The sequence below is a fragment of the Pyrus communis genome, chromosome 14 (genome assembly GCF_041283825.1).
Source record: "Pyrus communis isolate YQ-2024b chromosome 14, ASM4128382v1, whole genome shotgun sequence".
NCBI classification, from domain to species: Eukaryota; Viridiplantae; Streptophyta; class Magnoliopsida; order Rosales; family Rosaceae; genus Pyrus; species Pyrus communis.
In genome coordinates, this window is record NC_142578.1 from 2,831,855 (window position 1) to 2,851,923 (window position 20,069).

General features: G+C 34.4%; 2 protein-coding genes, 4 non-coding genes and 1 pseudogene across 7 annotated transcripts; 2 read left to right on the forward strand and 5 right to left on the reverse strand.

Annotated features, from left to right (window-relative positions):
* Positions 1-4,655: 4,655 nt before the first annotated feature.
* Positions 4,656-6,402, reverse strand: LOC137712825 (2-hydroxy-palmitic acid dioxygenase MPO1). Its single transcript, XM_068451997.2, has 4 exons — positions 5,973-6,402; positions 5,182-5,244; positions 4,979-5,050; positions 4,656-4,894 (listed from the first exon to the last, which is right to left on the reverse strand). Exons 1-4 carry the CDS (start codon positions 6,297-6,299, stop codon positions 4,778-4,780), a joined length of 579 nt encoding a protein of 192 aa, XP_068308098.2. The 5' UTR covers positions 6,300-6,402; the 3' UTR covers positions 4,656-4,777.
* A 44-nt stretch (positions 6,403-6,446) lies between these two features.
* TRNAI-AAU (transfer RNA isoleucine (anticodon AAU)) lies at positions 6,447-6,520 on the reverse strand. Its single transcript has one exon. It is a non-coding gene; the product is annotated as a tRNA-Ile (tRNA).
* A 95-nt stretch (positions 6,521-6,615) lies between these two features.
* On the forward strand, positions 6,616-10,076 carry LOC137711935 (photosynthetic NDH subunit of subcomplex B 4, chloroplastic-like; annotated as a pseudogene). The gene is made up of 6 exons (XR_015955697.1): positions 6,616-6,811; positions 7,007-7,051; positions 7,145-7,305; positions 7,580-7,635; positions 7,745-7,816; positions 8,372-10,076. The product of XR_015955697.1 is annotated as a photosynthetic NDH subunit of subcomplex B 4, chloroplastic-like (transcript).
* A 991-nt stretch (positions 10,077-11,067) lies between these two features.
* LOC137713161 (thioredoxin-like 1-2, chloroplastic) lies at positions 11,068-13,005 on the forward strand. The gene is made up of 4 exons (XM_068452427.2): positions 11,068-11,775; positions 11,889-12,071; positions 12,253-12,417; positions 12,523-13,005. Exons 1-4 carry the CDS (start codon positions 11,524-11,526, stop codon positions 12,775-12,777), a joined length of 855 nt encoding a protein of 284 aa, XP_068308528.2. The 5' UTR covers positions 11,068-11,523; the 3' UTR covers positions 12,778-13,005.
* Positions 13,006-16,891: 3,886 nt separating this feature from the next.
* On the reverse strand, positions 16,892-16,977 carry LOC137714045 (small nucleolar RNA R44/J54/Z268 family). The gene has a single exon (XR_011065386.1). It is a non-coding gene; the product is annotated as a small nucleolar RNA R44/J54/Z268 family (small nucleolar RNA).
* A 154-nt stretch (positions 16,978-17,131) lies between these two features.
* On the reverse strand, positions 17,132-17,218 carry LOC137714044 (small nucleolar RNA R44/J54/Z268 family). Its single transcript, XR_011065385.1, has one exon. It is a non-coding gene; the product is annotated as a small nucleolar RNA R44/J54/Z268 family (small nucleolar RNA).
* A 177-nt stretch (positions 17,219-17,395) lies between these two features.
* LOC137714043 (small nucleolar RNA Z267) lies at positions 17,396-17,468 on the reverse strand. The gene has a single exon (XR_011065384.1). It is a non-coding gene; the product is annotated as a small nucleolar RNA Z267 (small nucleolar RNA).
* Between the last annotated feature and the right edge of the window lie 2,601 nt (positions 17,469-20,069).

A 20,069-nucleotide genomic window follows, 5' to 3' on the forward strand; every position in this document is an offset into this window, starting at 1 on the left:
TTAAGTAACGATAAAGTCTTCGCAATGTCGCTCTTTTTTAATATTAAAATATTAAAATATTTATTCTTAATTAAGAGCTAGAAGATGAACCTAATTCAATTATGAATCACCTCCACGTTACATGACGTGATCATGTACTTAATTTAACCAAGTTATCTTTCAACTAATATAAAATCAATTATCTCTTAATCCAACAACTGACTTAATTATTTGAACAAAAAAAAAAACAAAAAACAAATAATAACTGACTTGCGTTCTAAAGAGACTTCGGTTGAGTAAAGTGCAGAGCTTCAAACTTCTTGGAAATATCAAAATTTAATTTAAATACAACTTGATTTTCTTTCTTTTTCCATTGATTAGGGATCGGATTAGCCTCTTGTACCATGACTCAGCACACATAATTATTAATGGGAAACAATCATCTGCATCTCAAACCCTAGTGTGTCTATCGTGTGTTTGCAGTAGATATTTTGTATTAATTTAGGGAATTGTTATTAGCACTCCAAAAATCTCATTCTACATTCCAAACTTTCTATATTTGGAAAGAAAAATACACTTGTGAGGAGTGTAGAATGAGATTTTTGGAGTGCTAATAACATTTCCCTTAATTTATTTATTTTTTTTTAAAGAAGATTAGTTGGTAATTTTGTTACGACATTCCATCATTTTTTGGTAAAAAAAACTCACAGTTGTATTTCAACCTCCACATGACCACTATCGTGGATTCACAGTAATTGAACCCAAATCATACCATGTAAAATACGCGTCTGAAATTTGTTCCTAACTACTAAATTATTTCGTGATGGTTGTATTAATTTATTGTTTAAGTCATAGTTTATGACCAAGATTTGCCATTATTGATTAAGCACTAAGCAGAAGACTGACCACAAAGTATCTCATTGTCATTTGTTTATTAAGTAAGATTAATAGGAAATTATAACAAGACAGAAAACATTAGCCCCGGTCATGAAGTTTATCCACCCTACACATATGAATAAATGTTAAAATTATTAAGGTTTGATGGTAATTAAACAAAACCCTTGTAATTCTAAAAATCTAAAATTACCTCTAATGAATTTTAAAATTATCTTCGCACGAATTTTCCGAATTTAGTCATTCATGAAAGCTAATTCAAGAGCTTTTTTTTTTTTTTTTTTGCTGACGAAAGAGGTGAAAGTTTGAACTTGGAATCTTTTTAAAGATACTATTAAACTAACAACTGGTGGTTAAGGGACACTGATTACAAAACATTTTGTGTGTTAAAATATTTGTTGACTACTAGCTACAATGGTTATAACGTGTGATAAATGCTAAGCAGACCGCGTTTTTGTAATAGGTGGAAAATTAAATTATGAGGAATTATATAAAAATATAATATGAAAGAATGATAATTTATCTATAAAAAGAAGATTTTGATGATATGCATCTCTTGACTTTTTTTAATAGAAAATAGTAAGAATTTCACAAAGAAATGGATTTTTACTAACCATAATAGCAACGTACACTATATTGTATGTACATCCACACACGATGATTATCGAAATTTGATACAAAACATTTCACGTGTTAAAATATTTGTTGACCACTTGGTACACCTGTTACGATAACGTGTGATAACGGCTAAGCAAACCGCGTCCTGCAATATTTAGAAAGAATTTTATGAGGAATTAAATAAAATCATTCAAGAAAGATAATTTATCTATAAAAAGAAGATTGATGACTCACTACCCTCGAAGTACTTTTGGGCAAGAGCAAAAGCTATAGCAGTCGGACCAAACTATCTATAAAAGGAAGAAGAGGTCCTAGAGATAAGGACACTCAACTAAACAAACAAATATACAAACTCTACTCTCAAGCCAGATTTGCATCCAAAAGCTGAAATCAACCCATATTCAGTCATTTTTAGTGATAGTTCTTTGAAAAAGCTATCTCTTGTCTAGTATAAAAGCTATGCTACCTCCCTTAGTGTTGTAGTATCGATTCTCTCGAGTAAACTTGTTTACCATCCATCCTTTTTTAGCATATAAACCCTGTAAATTCAAAGAGAAGTGACTGCAAGAAGTTCAACCTTGCCAGACAAGGTGAAATCTTGCCCGAAGCTCTTTGTTTGTTTTCTAAATTAGTAGATCTATTACTTAATGCACTTTTCAGCATGTATTCAAATTATTCCCACCTGTTTCTCTATTTTAAAAATCTCATTTGCATCTGGATCTAATTAGCTTAATGGATATGTTTTCGTTAAGAACAATTTGGAATCAACAAATGACTTAAGGGGCTCTGGACTCCCTTCATTCAAACATACAGGACAATGAACTAAAAGTCCTTATTTATAAGGCAAGAAAAAGAACTTAATGCAGACTTAACTCATCCATGACAATCTTTGATAGCAAAAAGTTTAAGTAACTTGGGGCGCAAGTAATCAACTTAAAACACACTTATTCTACATCTGCTATGCCGAAATAGCAGTGGCACGCCTAGCACTTAGTTAGTTTTGATTGCAAGCCTCAAGGCCTATACCTAAGGCCTCACAAACACACATTTCAGAACTAACTTTGTTCTCTTCTTGTAGCACATTAACAAGTAAGAACCTGATTACATATCCAACGTGCCAATCCCTTGGGGAGCTCTGCTGAGGTCCGAGGAGCCTTCTTCAGAAAAATCTTTACTCGAACAACCGTTAACCACCTTTGGCACCTAAATTCAAAACCTTCGTCGCCAAAGCTAAAGAAAGACATGTAAGAATAATCTGACCTTTAAAAACAATGAAGAAGATGAAGTCATAGCCGACTTCAATAGTAAACTTCTTCTCTCTTGCAAAAATAATATGCTTGACTTACAATATGTCTAAGTCCAATACTAAGGCATTTTTCTGTGAGAGCAGTGACCACTATTTATATATAGAAACAATCCATATGATTCTCCTATTAGAATCCTTATAGGAAACTAACATGGTCTCCCAGTTGTAATAAGCGAGTAATTTAGGATCAATTCCCAATTTCAATCGTATATAAACTATAGGACATCCAAACCTCCTTCAATAAGACTTTTCTAAACCAATTTGCCCTAAACTATCTAGCCAAAATACTCCTACACTTATGCTTATATTTTAACATTCTCCCACTTGAGCATAAAGTAAAAGTGTTGCACAGATTTTTAAAATCATTTTAGAAGTGATCACTAAGTTTTAAACCAAAATAGTTTATCATCACACAAAAATTACCAATGCATTTCAAAATATAGAATCAAAGAATCATTGCTACAATTATAATGCATAACGGATTCCAAGATTACAGATATCCAATTTGCATGAATATTGTTTTCAACTGTACAAGCAAACTCAATATCATTATTCCCACTTTAACGGCAATAATGTTAAGCTTTAGTTAACAACAAATGAGTATATAAAGTAATAATTCAATCGATTGATGAATCAAACCACAATTTGATTCATAAGCATCAAAATGAATTATAACTTTATAAGAGACATGAACTAACTAGCAAAATAAAACCAAAATCGTTTTCTCCCACTTATCCATGCATGCCAAACTCAATATTAATAAATAATACTTCGTTCCAATAATCTCATTACTCAAGCGTAATGAATAACATGATCATCATTCAACTAATTGCTTAAACAAAAATCTTAAAAAGATCTATAAGCAACACCATGAATGATTATATTACAATTCCAACAACTGCCTTATCAAATCAGAAACGATTTTAAAGCATCAAGTAATTGGATAAGCACATCTAGCATGAGGTTCTCCAAAACGAGTTTCTATGAAGCACATTTAAACTTTTCTGATAAACGTGATCAAGAATGTTTTTGGTTGTTAGAAAGGAGAGAGGATCCTCGCCGAATCCTTTTTACGAGGTTCCGGAAATCTTTCAATCATTTTCATTCATCGTATACCGTGCGATTAGTTTTTATCAGCTACTTTTTATTTTTATTTTTAAATAATAAAAAATTTCCAATGAAGTTTTTTAAAGGTAGTTCCATACTGACCCATAAGTTAGTCAGTTTTCTAGGACCAATTAATGATAGTGTAACAGAATATCTGATTTTTGGCACAAGCCTTTGTGGCTGGCAAGAGCATGTTTAAAGCAGCTTTCCCGGGAAGTCTGTTCCTAGAACCGGTCTTGGACTCTTGTCGTGGTAAAACAGTCACACATAGATAAAAAAAGAAATTTTTCAAGGGTTTATAAGAGATTATATTACTCCTCATATTACTTACAATGAAATCTCAACTTTCTTCATGGTATCAGAACAAGCTGACCACTTGTGAAGTCCAGCGGCTACACGTAATTCTCTTCATCCAATTCGTGTTGTCCATATATTTGGTTTGAAAATTTACCACACGTGAGGAAACAAGTAAGGATGTGGAGATAAAAAATCTCCTATCGATGAAGGAAGAATAAAAAATTCATTAATTGTAAGCGAGTGGACCAAGATGCACTCTTCTCTTGCGATGCACACAAACATTATCCTTCAGTTTGTTACAACTATCAGCCACCATTGGCGCCTAAAATGAAAAAAATTTCAGTAGCCGAAGACAAAGAAAGACAGGACTACGTTCTTCTAGCTAACATGCATGCAAGTTCGGGCCGGCAGAACAAAGTTATGAGAGTAAGAAAATCACCGAAGGAGAGGGGAGTTGAAAAACCAGAGACTGGTTAAGTACGGATAGAGATTACAGATTAATACATTAATCTCATTCTTTACAGACGGTTAAACAGTACTAGTTTAGTGATTACAGTCTGATATAGCCTATCTAAGCTAAGTGATTTTCTTTTGTTTCTTGTCCCTCCACTCCTTGATCTGAGCTTCTATCTTTTCTTCCACACTTGCATGAAACCCTTGATATGGTTCATAGCCGAATACCGATTGAAGACACTGCACGATGCAAGAACAAAATTGACTCACTCATCACCAACAAGAGAAACCATTTCTGGTTCGGAAAGGATTTAGATTCGTTACCTCAAGCAGCACAAAGAAGGGAGCCATTAGAAATGCTTGAACAAGGTTGTCCAAAAGAGCTGGTGCTCGTTTCTGAAAAGAAATACATATTCTCGTGAGATGTATATACATATTTTGCTGCTTTCGGTCAAGAAAATGATTATCGTGAGATGTATACTGCATTAGGAACATGGGAGCAGTGCAAATTACAAAATCTCAGTTACCTCGAACACCCCGTGGCCTATGAACTGTCCAGTCCAACAGAACAACTGAGCAGCCAACACAACCTGGATAAGTGATTCCTCAAAGAATTAGGACTCGAGTTTTCGATACGTAACTCTTAGATTACATTGTTAATTTATCTATATGCTTAAGAAGGAAAGATTAATAATTTTCGTATTTTGGCCGACTTGAGATTTCATTCAAATACACTGCAAAACGTTGGAAACAGAAAAACAAGGCAAAGGAGACCAAACGGGAAATCAGGTAAGCTAAAGTCCAAGCAAACCTAAACAAACATGAATGTCCCCAAAATTAACAAGAGACAGCTACAATCGAAAGTTGATGAGTACAAAGAGCTTCTCTCTAATTAAAATCATGAATACAACTCTCACGCTTCTACTGTACATAAAGAAGATTAGATTTCCATCTTTTCTTCACAAACAACTCATTGAATGATGAATTATGTTTTAAATTGTATAATTTTATTTGTAGTATCCATGGCGTATCGTATCTTAATTTTTAGAGATTGTTCGTAACTGGGACAATTGGGTACTACGATATCAATGCAAAAATCCCAGAGCAAAGCCAAGAGCTTGCCAAGTTGAACTGGTCAACAAAACTATCAAAACTCCTAACCGATAAGTGCTTAACCCTAACCTAAATTCAGGAAAAAGACAGCAAATTTAATCAGATTAAAATGTTAGAAAACCATCATATCAAACCCAAAAACCAAATCCTTAGAACCATAAAATCATCACCCAAAAAATCACAATAAGGAGAAAGCTTGCTTTACCTTCCATGACAGAGAAAACCCAAGACGGCTAGCAAGCAGGGTGGACTGAACCCAGCAGAGAACACAGAGCATAGCAGCAACAGACCCAGCTTTCTTATCCAAGCACACATAAAACCCAGCATAGATCACAGTGAAAGCAAACCCTAAATTCAAACAGAAACCACTCGGGAAATTGTAGAGAGAAGGTGTGAAGTAGAAGAGAACCAGAGAGGTGAAGAAAATCGGCCACACAAACAGTGTGTGGATCAAAATATTTACTCGGTTGCTGTGGTAAGCGCCATAGAAGGCGAAGTGACTTTCCAGATCGAACAATCCAGTCCTCCCCATGAATTTTTCCGGGAAAATCGAATTGGGTTTCCGGGAAAATAGACGGATTTTCCTAGAAAATCGATTGGGAAGGAGAATGAAAATGTAATGAAGTAATAAAACAAGATAAATAAACAAAATAATAAAGTAAAACAGGAAAAAATTGGATGGCCCATGCAGGTCTCGAACCTGCGACCTTCGCGTTATTAGCACGACGCTCTAACCAGCTGAGCTAATAGGCCAGTTGATAATTTCTGTTAAAATACTTTATTTATTCTAATTTCTCAATTTTTATATGGCTTAAATTTTTGTAGAAGGGTGGTTGCAAATGGTTCTCTTATCCACTTTCCCTCCAAACCAATGAAAAACAAAAATTGCAACCTAAACTCCTACAATTCAATTTGGCAGAGCTGCTCAACTCATTGGAGACAATGGCAAAAGCTATCATGGGATTCACCATTACCACTCCACACATTCACAGCTCTTCTCTCCAAACAACAAAGTTGGACATCAGCAGCTCATCTACGAGATTGGTAAACATTTAGCCTGTTTCCTTATCTCAAATTTTCTTGTTATGTTTGAAACAATACATGGGTGGACGTGGATTAGGCCAGTTGGCCAAAACAATTTGAATGTCTTTCAAACGTGTAGATTAGAGTAGTTTAGTGTATTGTCTCTTGTAAACAATATGGTACATGGAAATGCTTTTGAGTACTTTTCTTTTGCAGCTTGGGCAGTCTTCAAACTCTGAACTATTCAGCGGCTGCAAGCAGGTAATTAACCATATTGATAATTTCTTAGTCCCCAAAAAATGAAATTTTTATGAATATGTCAAAACCATTTTCTGCATTAATTTGGTTTTATAGATTGAATTAGGGAAAAAGAGCAAAAGAGCCTCTTTCTGCAGAATAAATGCTTTCCCAGATTGGCCTTTGATGGCAGTTCTAATCGAGCACATAGAAGGCCAGAGAGACCTCATAACCCACAAATCCATTGTGCATCAGTGATGAAATCATAAAGAATGTCTGTAAGTATTATATTTCCTAATTATCTTTTTTTTACGGGAGTTTTAACAAAACACTTCTAGTAATATTCACTTTTAATGAAAAACCACATTTTTACCTTTCACTGATACTATTCATTATACCTTTATTTGTCATTTTTCATTAAAACTAAAGTTTTTTTTTTACTTTTCATTAGTTTGTTTGTTTGTTTGTTTTTTTTTTTAATTTGTTTTTGTGTAGTTTGCGGTGGATTTCAATTGGGAATGCATGAAAATTGTGACAACTTTTGTTTTGTAGATACTTTTTACATCATGTTCACTTGTTGGGGATGCTTGTTCTTTGGTCCCATGAAGGTAGTTAATTAGCTGCTCTCACTTCACTCTTTTTTCTTGGGAAATTTAATTACGTTATATTATTTCATTAGCTTAGAGATTTTTTTGAAGGGTGGGTGAATGTTTTCAGGATCCGTGCTACGATTCAGAGACGTATAGAGGAGATGGAGGTGATGGCACTGGGTTCTGGATTTATGAGAAGGTACTTAATTATCATTTAAATTACTTTAATTTCCCATTTATGTATCTTATCTCCAAAAAATATTTCCACACTTTTGAATAATGTTGAGTTAGATCATAGATTAAGCAAAAGACCAATTGCTTCTCATAGTTTTATCAGGAAAAAAAAAAGGCTTCTTCCCATTGAAAAGGAGAATAAAAAGGGCTTGCTATATTTTAAGGGCTCTTGCAAATAAGCTCCTCAAATGACAATATTCTCATATCATGCACTGTCATGTATTTTACCTTGTCTGTATAACATTTAATAATTGATTATGAGATACCGATACCTCCACGTCTCAATTGCATGCAAGTTCTTCTCATTCAATGGAACTAAACTCTATCAATCCAGACAAAAAAGAAAAAAAAGCATACCATAGCTAAAAGAACAAGAAACCAATTTGCCACTTGGCCTTGGACTGCTCAAGAAATATAAATAAATAAAACAGTAAAGTGGATTGATGGATAATTGGATTATAAGGGTTGTGGAGAACAAAACTGTACATTGATATGCCTCTTGTTGCTTTGCTTGGTGTAGACTCTTGTGGCACGATAAGATACAGTTCCAAAACTCGATGGACTTATTCTAGAAGAACCTTTTCCCTTGGTTTTCTTGCCAACCAATGTTCCAAATTCAAAACTTATGGGCCACCCTAACTTTCAGCACACAAAAAATGCTCAAAATCTGTGGGCAAAGAGATTCATGAACTGAAATAAACAGATCGCATGCACATGGAGATGTAGTGGAACTTTATCATCATCATCATCTCATCATCCAGAACTAATATATATCTCAGGTGCTCTCATTGTCACGCAATTTTATAAAAATATCCGAGCCAACTCTCTTGCATGACACTCCCATAATCTATGTGGGTTTTTGGTCCTACTCCATTTTTGTATTTGCCTGAACCTGCAGTTATTGCTGCCTGCAGCCGTTTGCCATTTAAAATGGAATTATTTTGGGGGATCCTCAGTTAGTTTGTAAACTTGGAGGAAGTAAAATGAATATAATATATATATATATATGCGTGTATGTACAGAAATTCTATGTGCATGGCCATGTAAGAAGATGTCACATTTACGCAATTTCTTTAGTTTTGATCTTATTTATTAACATGATTAATAGCTTAGGATATGAAATAGAGTTTCAACTTCATAGTTAAGTCCAAAATTGTATCAAAAAATAGAAAACTAAAGTCTAAGAGATGAGTATGCGTCGTAAAACATTAATCACATCAACGGAAAAATTGAAAGTGAAGAAATTAAGTAGGAATAAAATCTTCACAACGTCGCTTTTTTTTTAATATTAAAATATTAAAATATTTAATCTTAAGATATCACCTCCACGTTACGCGATGTGATCATGTACTTAATTTAATCGTGTTATCTTTGAACTAATATAAAATCAATTATCTCTTAATCCAACAACTAACTTAATTATTTGAACAAAAAACAAATAATAACTGACTTGCGTTCTAAAGAGACTTCGGTTGAGTAAAGTGCAGAGCTTCAAACTTCTTGGAAATATCAAAATTTAGTTTAAATACAACTTGATTTTCTTTCTTTTTCCCTTGATTAGGGATCGGATTAGGCCTCTTGTACCATGACTCAGCACACATAATTATTAATGGGAAACTATCATCTGCATCTCAAACCCTAGTATGTCTATCGTGTGTTTGCAGTAGATATTTTGTATTAATTTATTGTTTTTTTTTAAAGAATATTAGCTGGTGATTTCGTTACGACATTTCATCATTTTTTGGTAAAAAAAAACTTACAGTTGTATTTCAGCCTCCACATGGTCACTATCGTAGATTTACAATAATCGAACCCAAATCATACTGTGTAAAATACGTGTCTAAAATTCGTTCCTAACTACTAAGTTATTCCGTAGTGGTTGTATTAATTTATTGTTTAAGTCATAGTTTATGACCAAGATTTGCCATTATTGATTAGGCACTCAGCAGAAGACTGACCACAAAGTATCTCATTGTCATTTGTTTATTAAGTAAGATTAATAGGAAATTATAAGAAGACAGAAAACATTAGCCCTGGTCACGTGTTATGCCTTGTGAGGATCCCTTGTTTTCATATGATCAAGTGATTGGTTATGAAGTTAATCCACCCTACACATATGAATAAATGTTAAAACTATTAAGGTTTGACGGTAATTAAACAAAACCCTTGTAATTCTAAAAATCTAAAATTACCTCTAATGAATTTTAAAATTATCTTCGCACGAATTTAGTCATTCATGAAAGCTAATTCAAGAGCTTTTTTTTTTTTGCCGACGAAAAAGGTGAAAGTTTGAACTTGGAATCTTTTTTAAGATACTATTAAACTAACAACTGGTGGTTAAGGGACACCGATTACAAAACATTTCGCGTGTTAAAATATTTGTTGACTACTAGCTACAATGGTTATAACGTGTGATAAATGCTAAGCAAACCGCATTTTTGTAATAGATGGAAAATTAAATTATGAGGAATTACATAAAAATATGAAAGAAGGATAATTTATCTATAAAAAGAAGAATTTGATGATATGCATCTTTTGACTTTTTTTTTTTATCAAAAAATAGTAAGAATTTCACAAAGAAATGGATTTTTACTAACCATAATAGCAGCCTATACTGTATTTCACACACAATGATTATCGAAACTTGATACAAAACATTTCACGTGTTAAAATATTTGTTGACCACTTGGTACACCTGTTACGATAACGTGTGATAACGACTAAGCAAATCGCGTTCCTGCAATATTTAGAAAGAATTTTATGAGGAATTAAATAAAATCATTTAAGAAAGATAATTTATCTATATAAAGAAGAATTTGACGATACGAATCTCTTGATAAAAAAATGAACTTTTTTTATCAGAAAATTGTACGAATTTCACAAAGGTAAAGATTTTACTACCCAAAATAGCATTTACCATAAAGAAAAAGTCAAAAACCAAGAAACAATTTTACTAGCAAGTAAAAAGAGAGATAAAAAGATAATCATCTTTCTAAATTTTGATGACGCAGACACAATCCGGCTATCAGCTGCCAAATTTATCCGCTTTCATAATTTATTGGATAAATATCCTAATTAATATTTACACAAAACTAGAAGTTTTGACTGCCAAACATTTTCCTGAAATATAGCAAATTGTTTAAAAACTTGCCAACTCAAATCCGAAAACAATTCCCAAAAATACAACATATATAAATAATCAAGACACAGCTATAATTCTGTGTCATTTATCCAAAAAATAATAAAAATAGAAATAAAATTTTTGGATAAGAATCCCAGATTTTGACCTAAAAAATAGTTTTTGGATAAGAGTAAAAATCCGTATCAGAAAGACCCCACCTAACCTTTTTCGTTTTTTTTTTCCCTAAATACCCACTTCTTCCTCCTCGTCCTCCTCCCTCCCTCCCTATCTCTCTCTCACACGGCCAAGGTTTTAAAGAACCGGCACAACTCTTGTCAATTAGATTTTTAGTTTAAAAGGAGGCAGCTTTTTTTGCAAAGCTTTGAACTTTTTGTTTAAAGAACGAGTTTTGTTGGACTTTTGATTGCAAGGGTTTAATTTTGATCCATTTTTCGCCGTTTCGATTCGAAAAAGTGGTTTTTTAGGCAGAGGATCAGGTGGGTTTTCTTGTTTTCGTTGTGAAATCTCGGAAAAAGGGCGTTTGATTCGACATGGCCAAGGCATTTGCATCCCAGAGTGGTTTCTGCATTTCTTCTGGGTTGGATGAAATTGCAGTTGGCTCCAAATCCCCCAAAGGGGAATTCAGGGTTTCTCCCTCCTTCAGTACCTCACAATTTAAGGATGCAAATTCAAGAGCTTTTCCTTCATTGAGTGTTGATTTCTTGGGAAAACCCATGACTCTCTCCGATCACAAGGGTTTTAAGAATTGGAGGGTCAGAAAACCTAGCAATTTTTCTGTGCATGTATGTAAAGCTCTCTCCTTTCTCCCTTTTGACTTTTGGCTTTTGTAGATTGCTGTGTTTTCCCATTGCATTTTTTGTTATCTTTTTTTAGTTGGGAATTTATGGTTTTTCAGGCTCAAGCATCTGTCTGTGTAAGCAGAGCTATGAGGTGGTGGGAAAAGACCCTTCACCCCAACATGGTGGAGATCCATTCCGCTCAAGAACTTGTTGATTCCCTGAAAAATGCTGGGGACAGATTGGTTGTAGTTGACTTTTACTCACCTGGCTGTGGAGGCTGCAGAGCTCTCCATCCCAAGGTATATATATATATATATATATATGATTTTTAGTTTATGTTCTAGCAACCTTTCAGAGAGACGGACCAACGGCGCACTAATCCGCCTCGGAATCATGGCTGCTTGATTGATTTATTTGTTAGAGCTTTAATCTGAAACTTTATGTGACATTTGTTGACCGAGAGTTAGTCCATTTTATCAGATCTGTCAGCTGGCTGAATCGAACCCGAATGCGATTTTCCTCAAAGTTAACTATGAACAGCACAAGACTATGTGTCATGCTCTCAACATTCATGTGCTGCCGTTCTTTAGATTCTTTAGAGGCGCAGATGGTCGCGTGTGCAGCTTTAGCTGCACCAATGCAACTGTGAGTATTTCCCGCAATCATTATCTTGTTCATCGAGTTTTAATTGCAATGAATTAGTGGATTGTTTGTGGATCAAGAAACTGAGTCAGAATTCTTATTTAACAGATTAAGAAATTCAAAGATGCATTGGCGAAACACGGGTCCGATCGTTGTAATCTTGGGCCGGCGAAAGGGTTGGATGAATCTGAGATACTAAAGTTAGCTTCAATAGGTGAAATATCAACAACAACATCATCACCTTCCACGAAGGAAGAAAGATTGGAGGATCTGCTCACGAAAAGCGTAGATTTTTCGGGTGTTTGGAGCAATGCAGGCCATAGCATAGAACTCGAGGAAGAAAATTCCATGGTGCAAGTTTAAAAGCAGCTTCTCTAGGGCAGTTTCCTACATGGTGTGGTTGTACATAGCTTTTAGCTTTTGGGTTTCCCATAAGCAGGGGGCTCTGGCTTTTTTTACATTGAGCCCTGCCTAGTTTGGTTAAATCTGTTATTTAGATTGGATGTTATGATTTGATTAATGATTTTTAATCAGATCTAAAGCTTGTTGGCTTCAAATTTGCCTCTTCTATTAGAATATGGTGTTTCTGGATTTGGTACCTAGAACTGCTTTTCTTGGAAGTGCTTTTTGTCAAACTTCTTGAATTCTTTCGAATGCGTATGGCAATCTTAACTGGGTCCTAGCGATGTCTCTCTTGTAGGCCCCAAACTTATTTTGTCAATGATTCCAGCCGGTAAATTTAAACAATTCCCTCTTTAATTTTTTAAAACTTGTTCATTTGCATCTGACTGTCAAATTTTCCGTCAAAATTAGGAGTTTATTTCCTTCCGCTCGCGTTTGCAAAACTATCATAAGTGTGCATTTTAAGATTTACGGAGACTCGTAACCAAATTAAAAGTTAAGAGGGTAAATCGGAATTCTACAAGATTAAGTAGATTTTTTTTCTGTTAGTGTTTGTATTATTTGGAGAGTAAGTTCTATCTCCCTTGCTAATATAAATAAAATCACAAGGTATGAGGAATATTACACACGTAGAACTTATTTGGAAGTTCTTTAAGATAACTAAAAGCACTTTTTTGGGAAAAAAAAAATGTGTTTAGGTTTCAAAGCACTTGAAGTGCTTCTTGTAAGAAGCAACAGTCACCTAAAACACTTTTAATCATTTTAAAAACACTTCCAAACAAGATCGTAATTCTTCATGCCTCTCTCTCTCTCTGTCAATTTTCCTTTCTCCCCTCTCTAAATTTATGCCACAGGTGTAACTTCATGTGGATTTTTTTTATCAATTTGTGGCCACCCTTGAATATTGACAATGGAAATATGAAGCAATGGTGTTGGAAACCGGCCAAACTTTGTCGGCTTTGCATCTTGGATTTGGATTATGATTTGGCTTTTGTTAGAGAAGAAAGGAATCATGGGATATATTTGAACTTTTGGGATTTTGTCTGTCGTTTTGGAATCATTGTGGCAGTTGGAGAGCCAAAGTTTGTATTGTTTTCAACATCCACTTCCCCTCAAAGTTATGTGAGTTCAATAAAACGTTTCACGTGAAACACATCATCCACTTTTTTAATGGCCTGTCAATTTGGTGGCATGTGGTGAGCCAAATGTGGTGTGTAAAATAAGTTAGGTCATATTAATTAATCGGAGAGATTTTTTTAATGTGACGTGAATACAATCTGAAATATCAAGTGTTATAATATAAAATGTTAGAAGTTATTTTTCAAGTATCCAACTACTTGTATTACAACATTTAATGTATCGAGTTGGGTTTCCAACACATTAAAAAATTTCTCTACTAATATGATCCGAGAAGAACTTACATGCACTCATAACACCATAATCACAATGTTCTAAGTCAATTAAGCGATGAAACTTTACATGCACTCATAACACCATAATCAGTGTTCTAAGTCAATTAAGTGATGAAACTCAACAGTGATAGGCTATAAAGTATGGTGATGCTATCAAAACACCCATTTTTGTCTTTCGTGATCAAATGAATTTATGAGGATTAAAGAACAAAATTCACAAAAAGTTTGTAAGAAGTAAAAATGTATGTGTGGATAGCACTGCCCTTAAAATATCACTACTTTGGCATCTATGACATGAATTTCTCCTAAACCAAATACATTAAGTCCGTTCTGATATGAACATTGCCAAAAATAGATGAAACTCATTAGTCGATGAGTTTTAAAACAAATTCATATTTACATATCTCAAAAACGTAAAGTGAGATGTAAATGTAATTTATGCATCTTAAATTTGTGTCCTTTTATTGAAGATGCTCTAATGACCGGAAAAAAACAATGAGTTAATTTGATTACGAGTAGTTTAAAAAAAATGTTCATTGCACACTTCTTCAAAGTTAACCTAAGCAATGAACACATAAGTGCCCTACACATTCTGGAAAATGATTTTAAACAAAAAAAATAAATAAGCAAAAAGGAGGCCAACTAGTTTTGATTGGTCAACTAACGTGGAACTGACGCGGATGAGCCCAGAATCCTACTCAGCGTGGGTCCCAGGGAGGAAAATAATGGAAAAAAAGTATGGGCAAGTGGGGATGAACCAGAGAGTTGGATTCTCTTCGGACAATGCCTTGGGATCCTACTGATCGGACAACATAGACCGTTTGATCAAAATTCAACGGTTATAATTATTATAATTTTAGAAAGACCTTATGTTTATAATCGTTTGATTAAAATCTAACAGTCCATGTTGTCTGGTCAATGAGATCCCAAGGCGTTGCCTCGGAGAGGATCCAATTCCATGAACCAGCATTCCTTTGCTGGCTGTATATTTGATAAAAAAAAAACGTGCAGAATCCATGCAAATCCAGAACAATCTGCAGTTTTTATTTTCCACTTCCATGTTAGTGGATAAAATTTTTTATTTTTATTTTTATTTTCTTGAAGATTTGGATAAATTATTGGATAAGGTGTGAGTTGTGAACATTTTGATAATTTAGTAACGGAAAATTTTATTTGAACCCAATAAATTTATTTCTACATTCGTTAGATTTTGTTCAATTATATATTTCAATTATGTCCTAAAAAAGGGGTGTAGAGAGATATTATCAACTGGCGAATGGTTGGTCAAAATGGCTGTGAGAGCCACAATTGGCATGTGGGTGGGTTGCCGGAAATCGAAAAAAGGGATTGGCGGAGGTAGAGAAGAACGGTAAAAAGATAGTGGAGGGGGGTTGTGGTCTTTGACGACATTGGGAGAACGTGTCACCTAAGCTAGGTTGGGTTCGTTGGAGAAATATAGGGGTTGTGATGGTGAGATCGACTACTCTCTCTCTCAATTTTTGGTGTCTCATCAATACCGTCTTCACTCAGTCTCAAATGACTAAAAGCCTTGTCATCCTTCATCCTTAATTCCAAGAATTGTAAGATCCTGAATTAAATTCCTAACGCTAATGAATTATATGATGGTAATCGTGGCAGGCTAAAACGCTTCTATAATTTTGAGCTACAATTTGCTGATTTTTTTTTTCAAATTAGTTCATGAAGGTTTAAGAAAATAGTAGTCATACAAAAATCCAGCCCCATGCGATTTTGGGAACGAAAAATTGAACATCGACGAGAAAGAGCAGGTCGGCGACGACAATTTTGGGAATGACGACCGGAACCGAGTCCGATTGCTGTCACGGTAGGTGGTTTATGTGTTTGTGTTCTTGTTTTTGTCAAGTTTGTAAATTTTGCATTTGAGGGTAACATGGTAGATTTGTAGAACAAAGTTTTTAAGTTGGTTTCTTTTCTTTTTAGATAAACTAATGAAAAGAATTTGAAAACTTTAAGTTTTAACAATAAAATAAAAAAACAAAATGTAAAGTGAATAGTACCAGAATTAATTTTTTTAGTGTAAAAATATGATTTTTCATTAAAATGTATAGTACTGAAAACTTTTCGTTAAAGTTCTCAATTTTCTTTTCAACGATTTTAAGTTGGTTTCGGAAAGAGTATTATTGGGTTTGGATAAAATTTTCCTTTGTTACTAAATAAAATTTGGGAATGTCGGCCTCGGCCCAAAGACTTGGTAGTTGGTACATTGTGGGCTTTGTAAAAGGAAAGACAAAAACTTTGGATTAGGAGAAGTAAATTAAAAGTCGGATGCCAATGACATACAGAAATCACAAGAAACTTATTGCCGAGCAAAGGAGGGAAACGAGATGTAAAATTTGTGAGAAGGCCTTCATATACTATCCAGCGTGAACGATTATTTCATAAGGTGCTTTTGGAGCCCGACACAATGTCGAGCTTCCACAAAAGCAACCCTTCAAATCTCCGTTCTTTTGTTCAATCATCAGGCTTTCGCAAACAAATTCATACACGAAAAGCTAATGGCATTCAAACTTTGTAAACATACATTCAAATCATCTTCCCCGTAAAAGGTAGAAGAACAGAGAGACGCTATTTGAGAAAATAAAAATACGCGCATTTGAAATGCATCATTGGCAAAACATTAAGTAAGGGCATCAGAGAGATTCCCATCGACAATTCACCATCCTCCGGAAGGAGTTCTGATGTCCCTGTCTGTTTTATCGTCATTTGCACAACACTCCATCATAAAACACATCAAATGCAATTACACAGTAATTCAGAAACTCCGCGGCGGCTCGTGTTCTCGGCACACATAAAAAATACATTCATGCTTATAACTCAAAAGAAAACTAATGAAAAGAATTTGAAAACTTCGAATTTTAATTAAAAATGCATCAGAGAGATTCCCATTTAGACTAGTCATCAATCTCCAATGGAGTGCAGATGTCCCTGTCTGTTTTATCATCACTTGCAACTCCAAATACCACAATTTTTCCTTCTAATTACCTTAAAAACTAAACTTTCTTGGAAATTAAGAAACATTAAGTGAGAATTAAGCATAATTTCAAAACTTTCAATCGTAACCAAGTAGAACCTCATGCCTCGGATGTAAAAAAAAATAAAGCAGTAAAATTGATAAAGAATTGTAGAACCTCATGCCTCAGATGTAAATTTGTTTCATGGAATTTACTCTCAAAGTATATTTAACGCCATCATAGGCATGGGCATACCCGAAAAAAAAGAAAAGAAAAAACAGTGAAGAATAACATAAGTAAAAGGAAACAGTTCAAAGACCAAAGTAAATCCTGGGATTTGACTATGAATTTCAGATTCAAAAACCCAGTTGAGATAGGGCGGAGACGAAGAGGGAGGCCTTAGAGGAAGAGGCTAGAGAGGGTTAGAACCTAGGGTTCTGCGGAAACTAGGGTTTGACTGAGTGTGTGAATATATAGAGGGTTTTGCAGGCAGAAAGGACTCACTTTGATCAGGACCGTTGATTTGGGACATAGAGATGTGTCAACGTATTGGGCTAAAAAGCCCAAACGTAGCCTAGTACAAATGGACCTTTCAAGCCTGGTAACCCAAAATATTACAATAGGCCCCAATAATCCAATGGGGCCTCCAAAGTTATTATCCAAGGTCCAGAGTCGGCCCATACTTTGGTTGGGTAGTAGATGGGTGTTTTTTTAATTTTTTTAATTTTTAGGGTTTAGGGTTTTGGAGTTGAGAGTTCTATTCAGAATGAAGGATAAGGATTGTCTATCCTCCCGTGCCCTCTTATTTTGTATGGTCACGGTTAAGTTACGTCAATATTTTATATTGTTTTTCTTTTTTACAGAGACAATAAGACAAAAATGAATACTAATATAAAATGTTGACGTGGCTTAACCGTGACCACACAAACAGGAGGGCATGGGAGGACACCGGAAGTGGGAGCGCAAAAACTCCTTGTCCCAAAATCAAACAAGTAGTAGTCTAACCTCTTCTGATAAAGGAGAGGCTATGCTTACTAGATGTTAGGCTTTAACTCTCTTAAGTTTCGATCATCAAACCGAATGAATTAAGAAAAACAAATGACAAGAGATTAATATGCTATATGTAGAATGTAAAAAGGAGCGTATGAATAAAAACACAGTTTAGAGTATTCAAAAAACTTAAATTTGAATCTTGTATTGTCGTTATGAATTTGGAATCAATGAACCTGGTCTACATCACCTCTGTGCCTTGTGGGTTCTTCTCAGTTTAATCTGCATAATTAGCGGCCTTATCAATTTGGAGTCAAAGTTAATGTACAATTAAGAAGGAAAAAAAAGTGAAAAAAAATCAGTGAATGAAGTCTAGTTTTAGCTTCACGCGACCATTTCCTCTAGCGGCATCTAGTTTTATCTTGTTGGAGAAGATTCTAAATTCAAATCTCATGAACGACAATCCTTATGCAAATCCTGTTGCGTCATAAGTCGTAATAGTTTACTGGTTACACTTTTGCGTAAGTGAGTAGTAAACATTGATTTTGACATTGTGATAAGGTTAGATACATAACAGATATGAAACAACAACTGAATCAAACAAACGAGCAAGATTGGAAGCTTGAGCATTCATAGAAGTTAACTAAGAATATCAAAATTGTGAAAGAAAATGCAAAAATAAGTAGATAAAGATTTAGTCTGGTTCTCAAAAATAGCACATCAATGATCTATATGATTCATGAAATGTTGCAATCTCTTTATACAGTGTCCAGACACTGATGAATCCGGACAGGAGCTAGTGAATGCAATTGGCCCACTACTATTGCTACACATGAAGAAATTTATGTTTATTTGATATTCTCCTTGAGCATGACTACAAGTCTACAATGGGTGCAAAATTTTTAACAAAATACCTTGAAAAAATATATGAGGAAAAGTGGATAGCCAAAGTAGTGTACTACCTTCATCTTGATTTTTTTTTTATATTAGGTGTTTTAAAAGTTCCCGCCTAACGCTACCTAGACCCTTTATTCACTAGATGGCTAATTACGGCTACAATTAATTCCTAGGCGTTTAAAAACCAATAAAGGGCACTTAGACCTGCTTATGCGCCCGCCTATACCGCCTAGACCCTCCACCTAGACTGGTTGGGTCGCGATCTCACTTAGACAGAAAATAGATAACTTCCATTTTGCATTTTGTTTTTTCAAAAAATTGTAAGAGATTTGTTAGATAATTGGATGAATACTCATTATATGTTTGTTCTTCATGTTTTAAATATGTTTTAGTACTTTATAATTTATTTGTCATTTTATTTTGCAGTTTATGTACCCTAATATAATTATATATTTTTTTAAATACAAGTAAACATTTATTTATATATTATATAATAATTAAAATTAAAAAATCGACTAGACCCTGTCTAGACGCCTAGGCGCTAGATCCTTCTCTACCGTCCGACTAGCACCTAGCGCTTTTTAAAACTTTTTATATTGTATTGTGAAGGAAGAAAGCATGTTTTTACAACTGAAATGAGTTGTACTTATCTAAATTTAAGAATATATTCCGTGCGATTTTGTAATACAAGTCCCAAAACATGCACCGTGATGCTTACCTATCTGGCTAATTGGTATCTCTTCCCACCAAAGCTGCTTTATCATTAGCAAAGGAGCCGAAAAGATTAAAAAGATGTCTCCACATTGAAGTTGTTGATTCTCTTTAATCGTGGGTTCATGATTTTGACAAACTTAATCTACTTTTCCATATGTATTTTTTCAAGGAAGAACATTCTTTCACGCCTCTTGCCCGTTTTCTCCATGAATTCCGGCCGTTTGTTTAAGCTTTGGATGTTTATAACAAA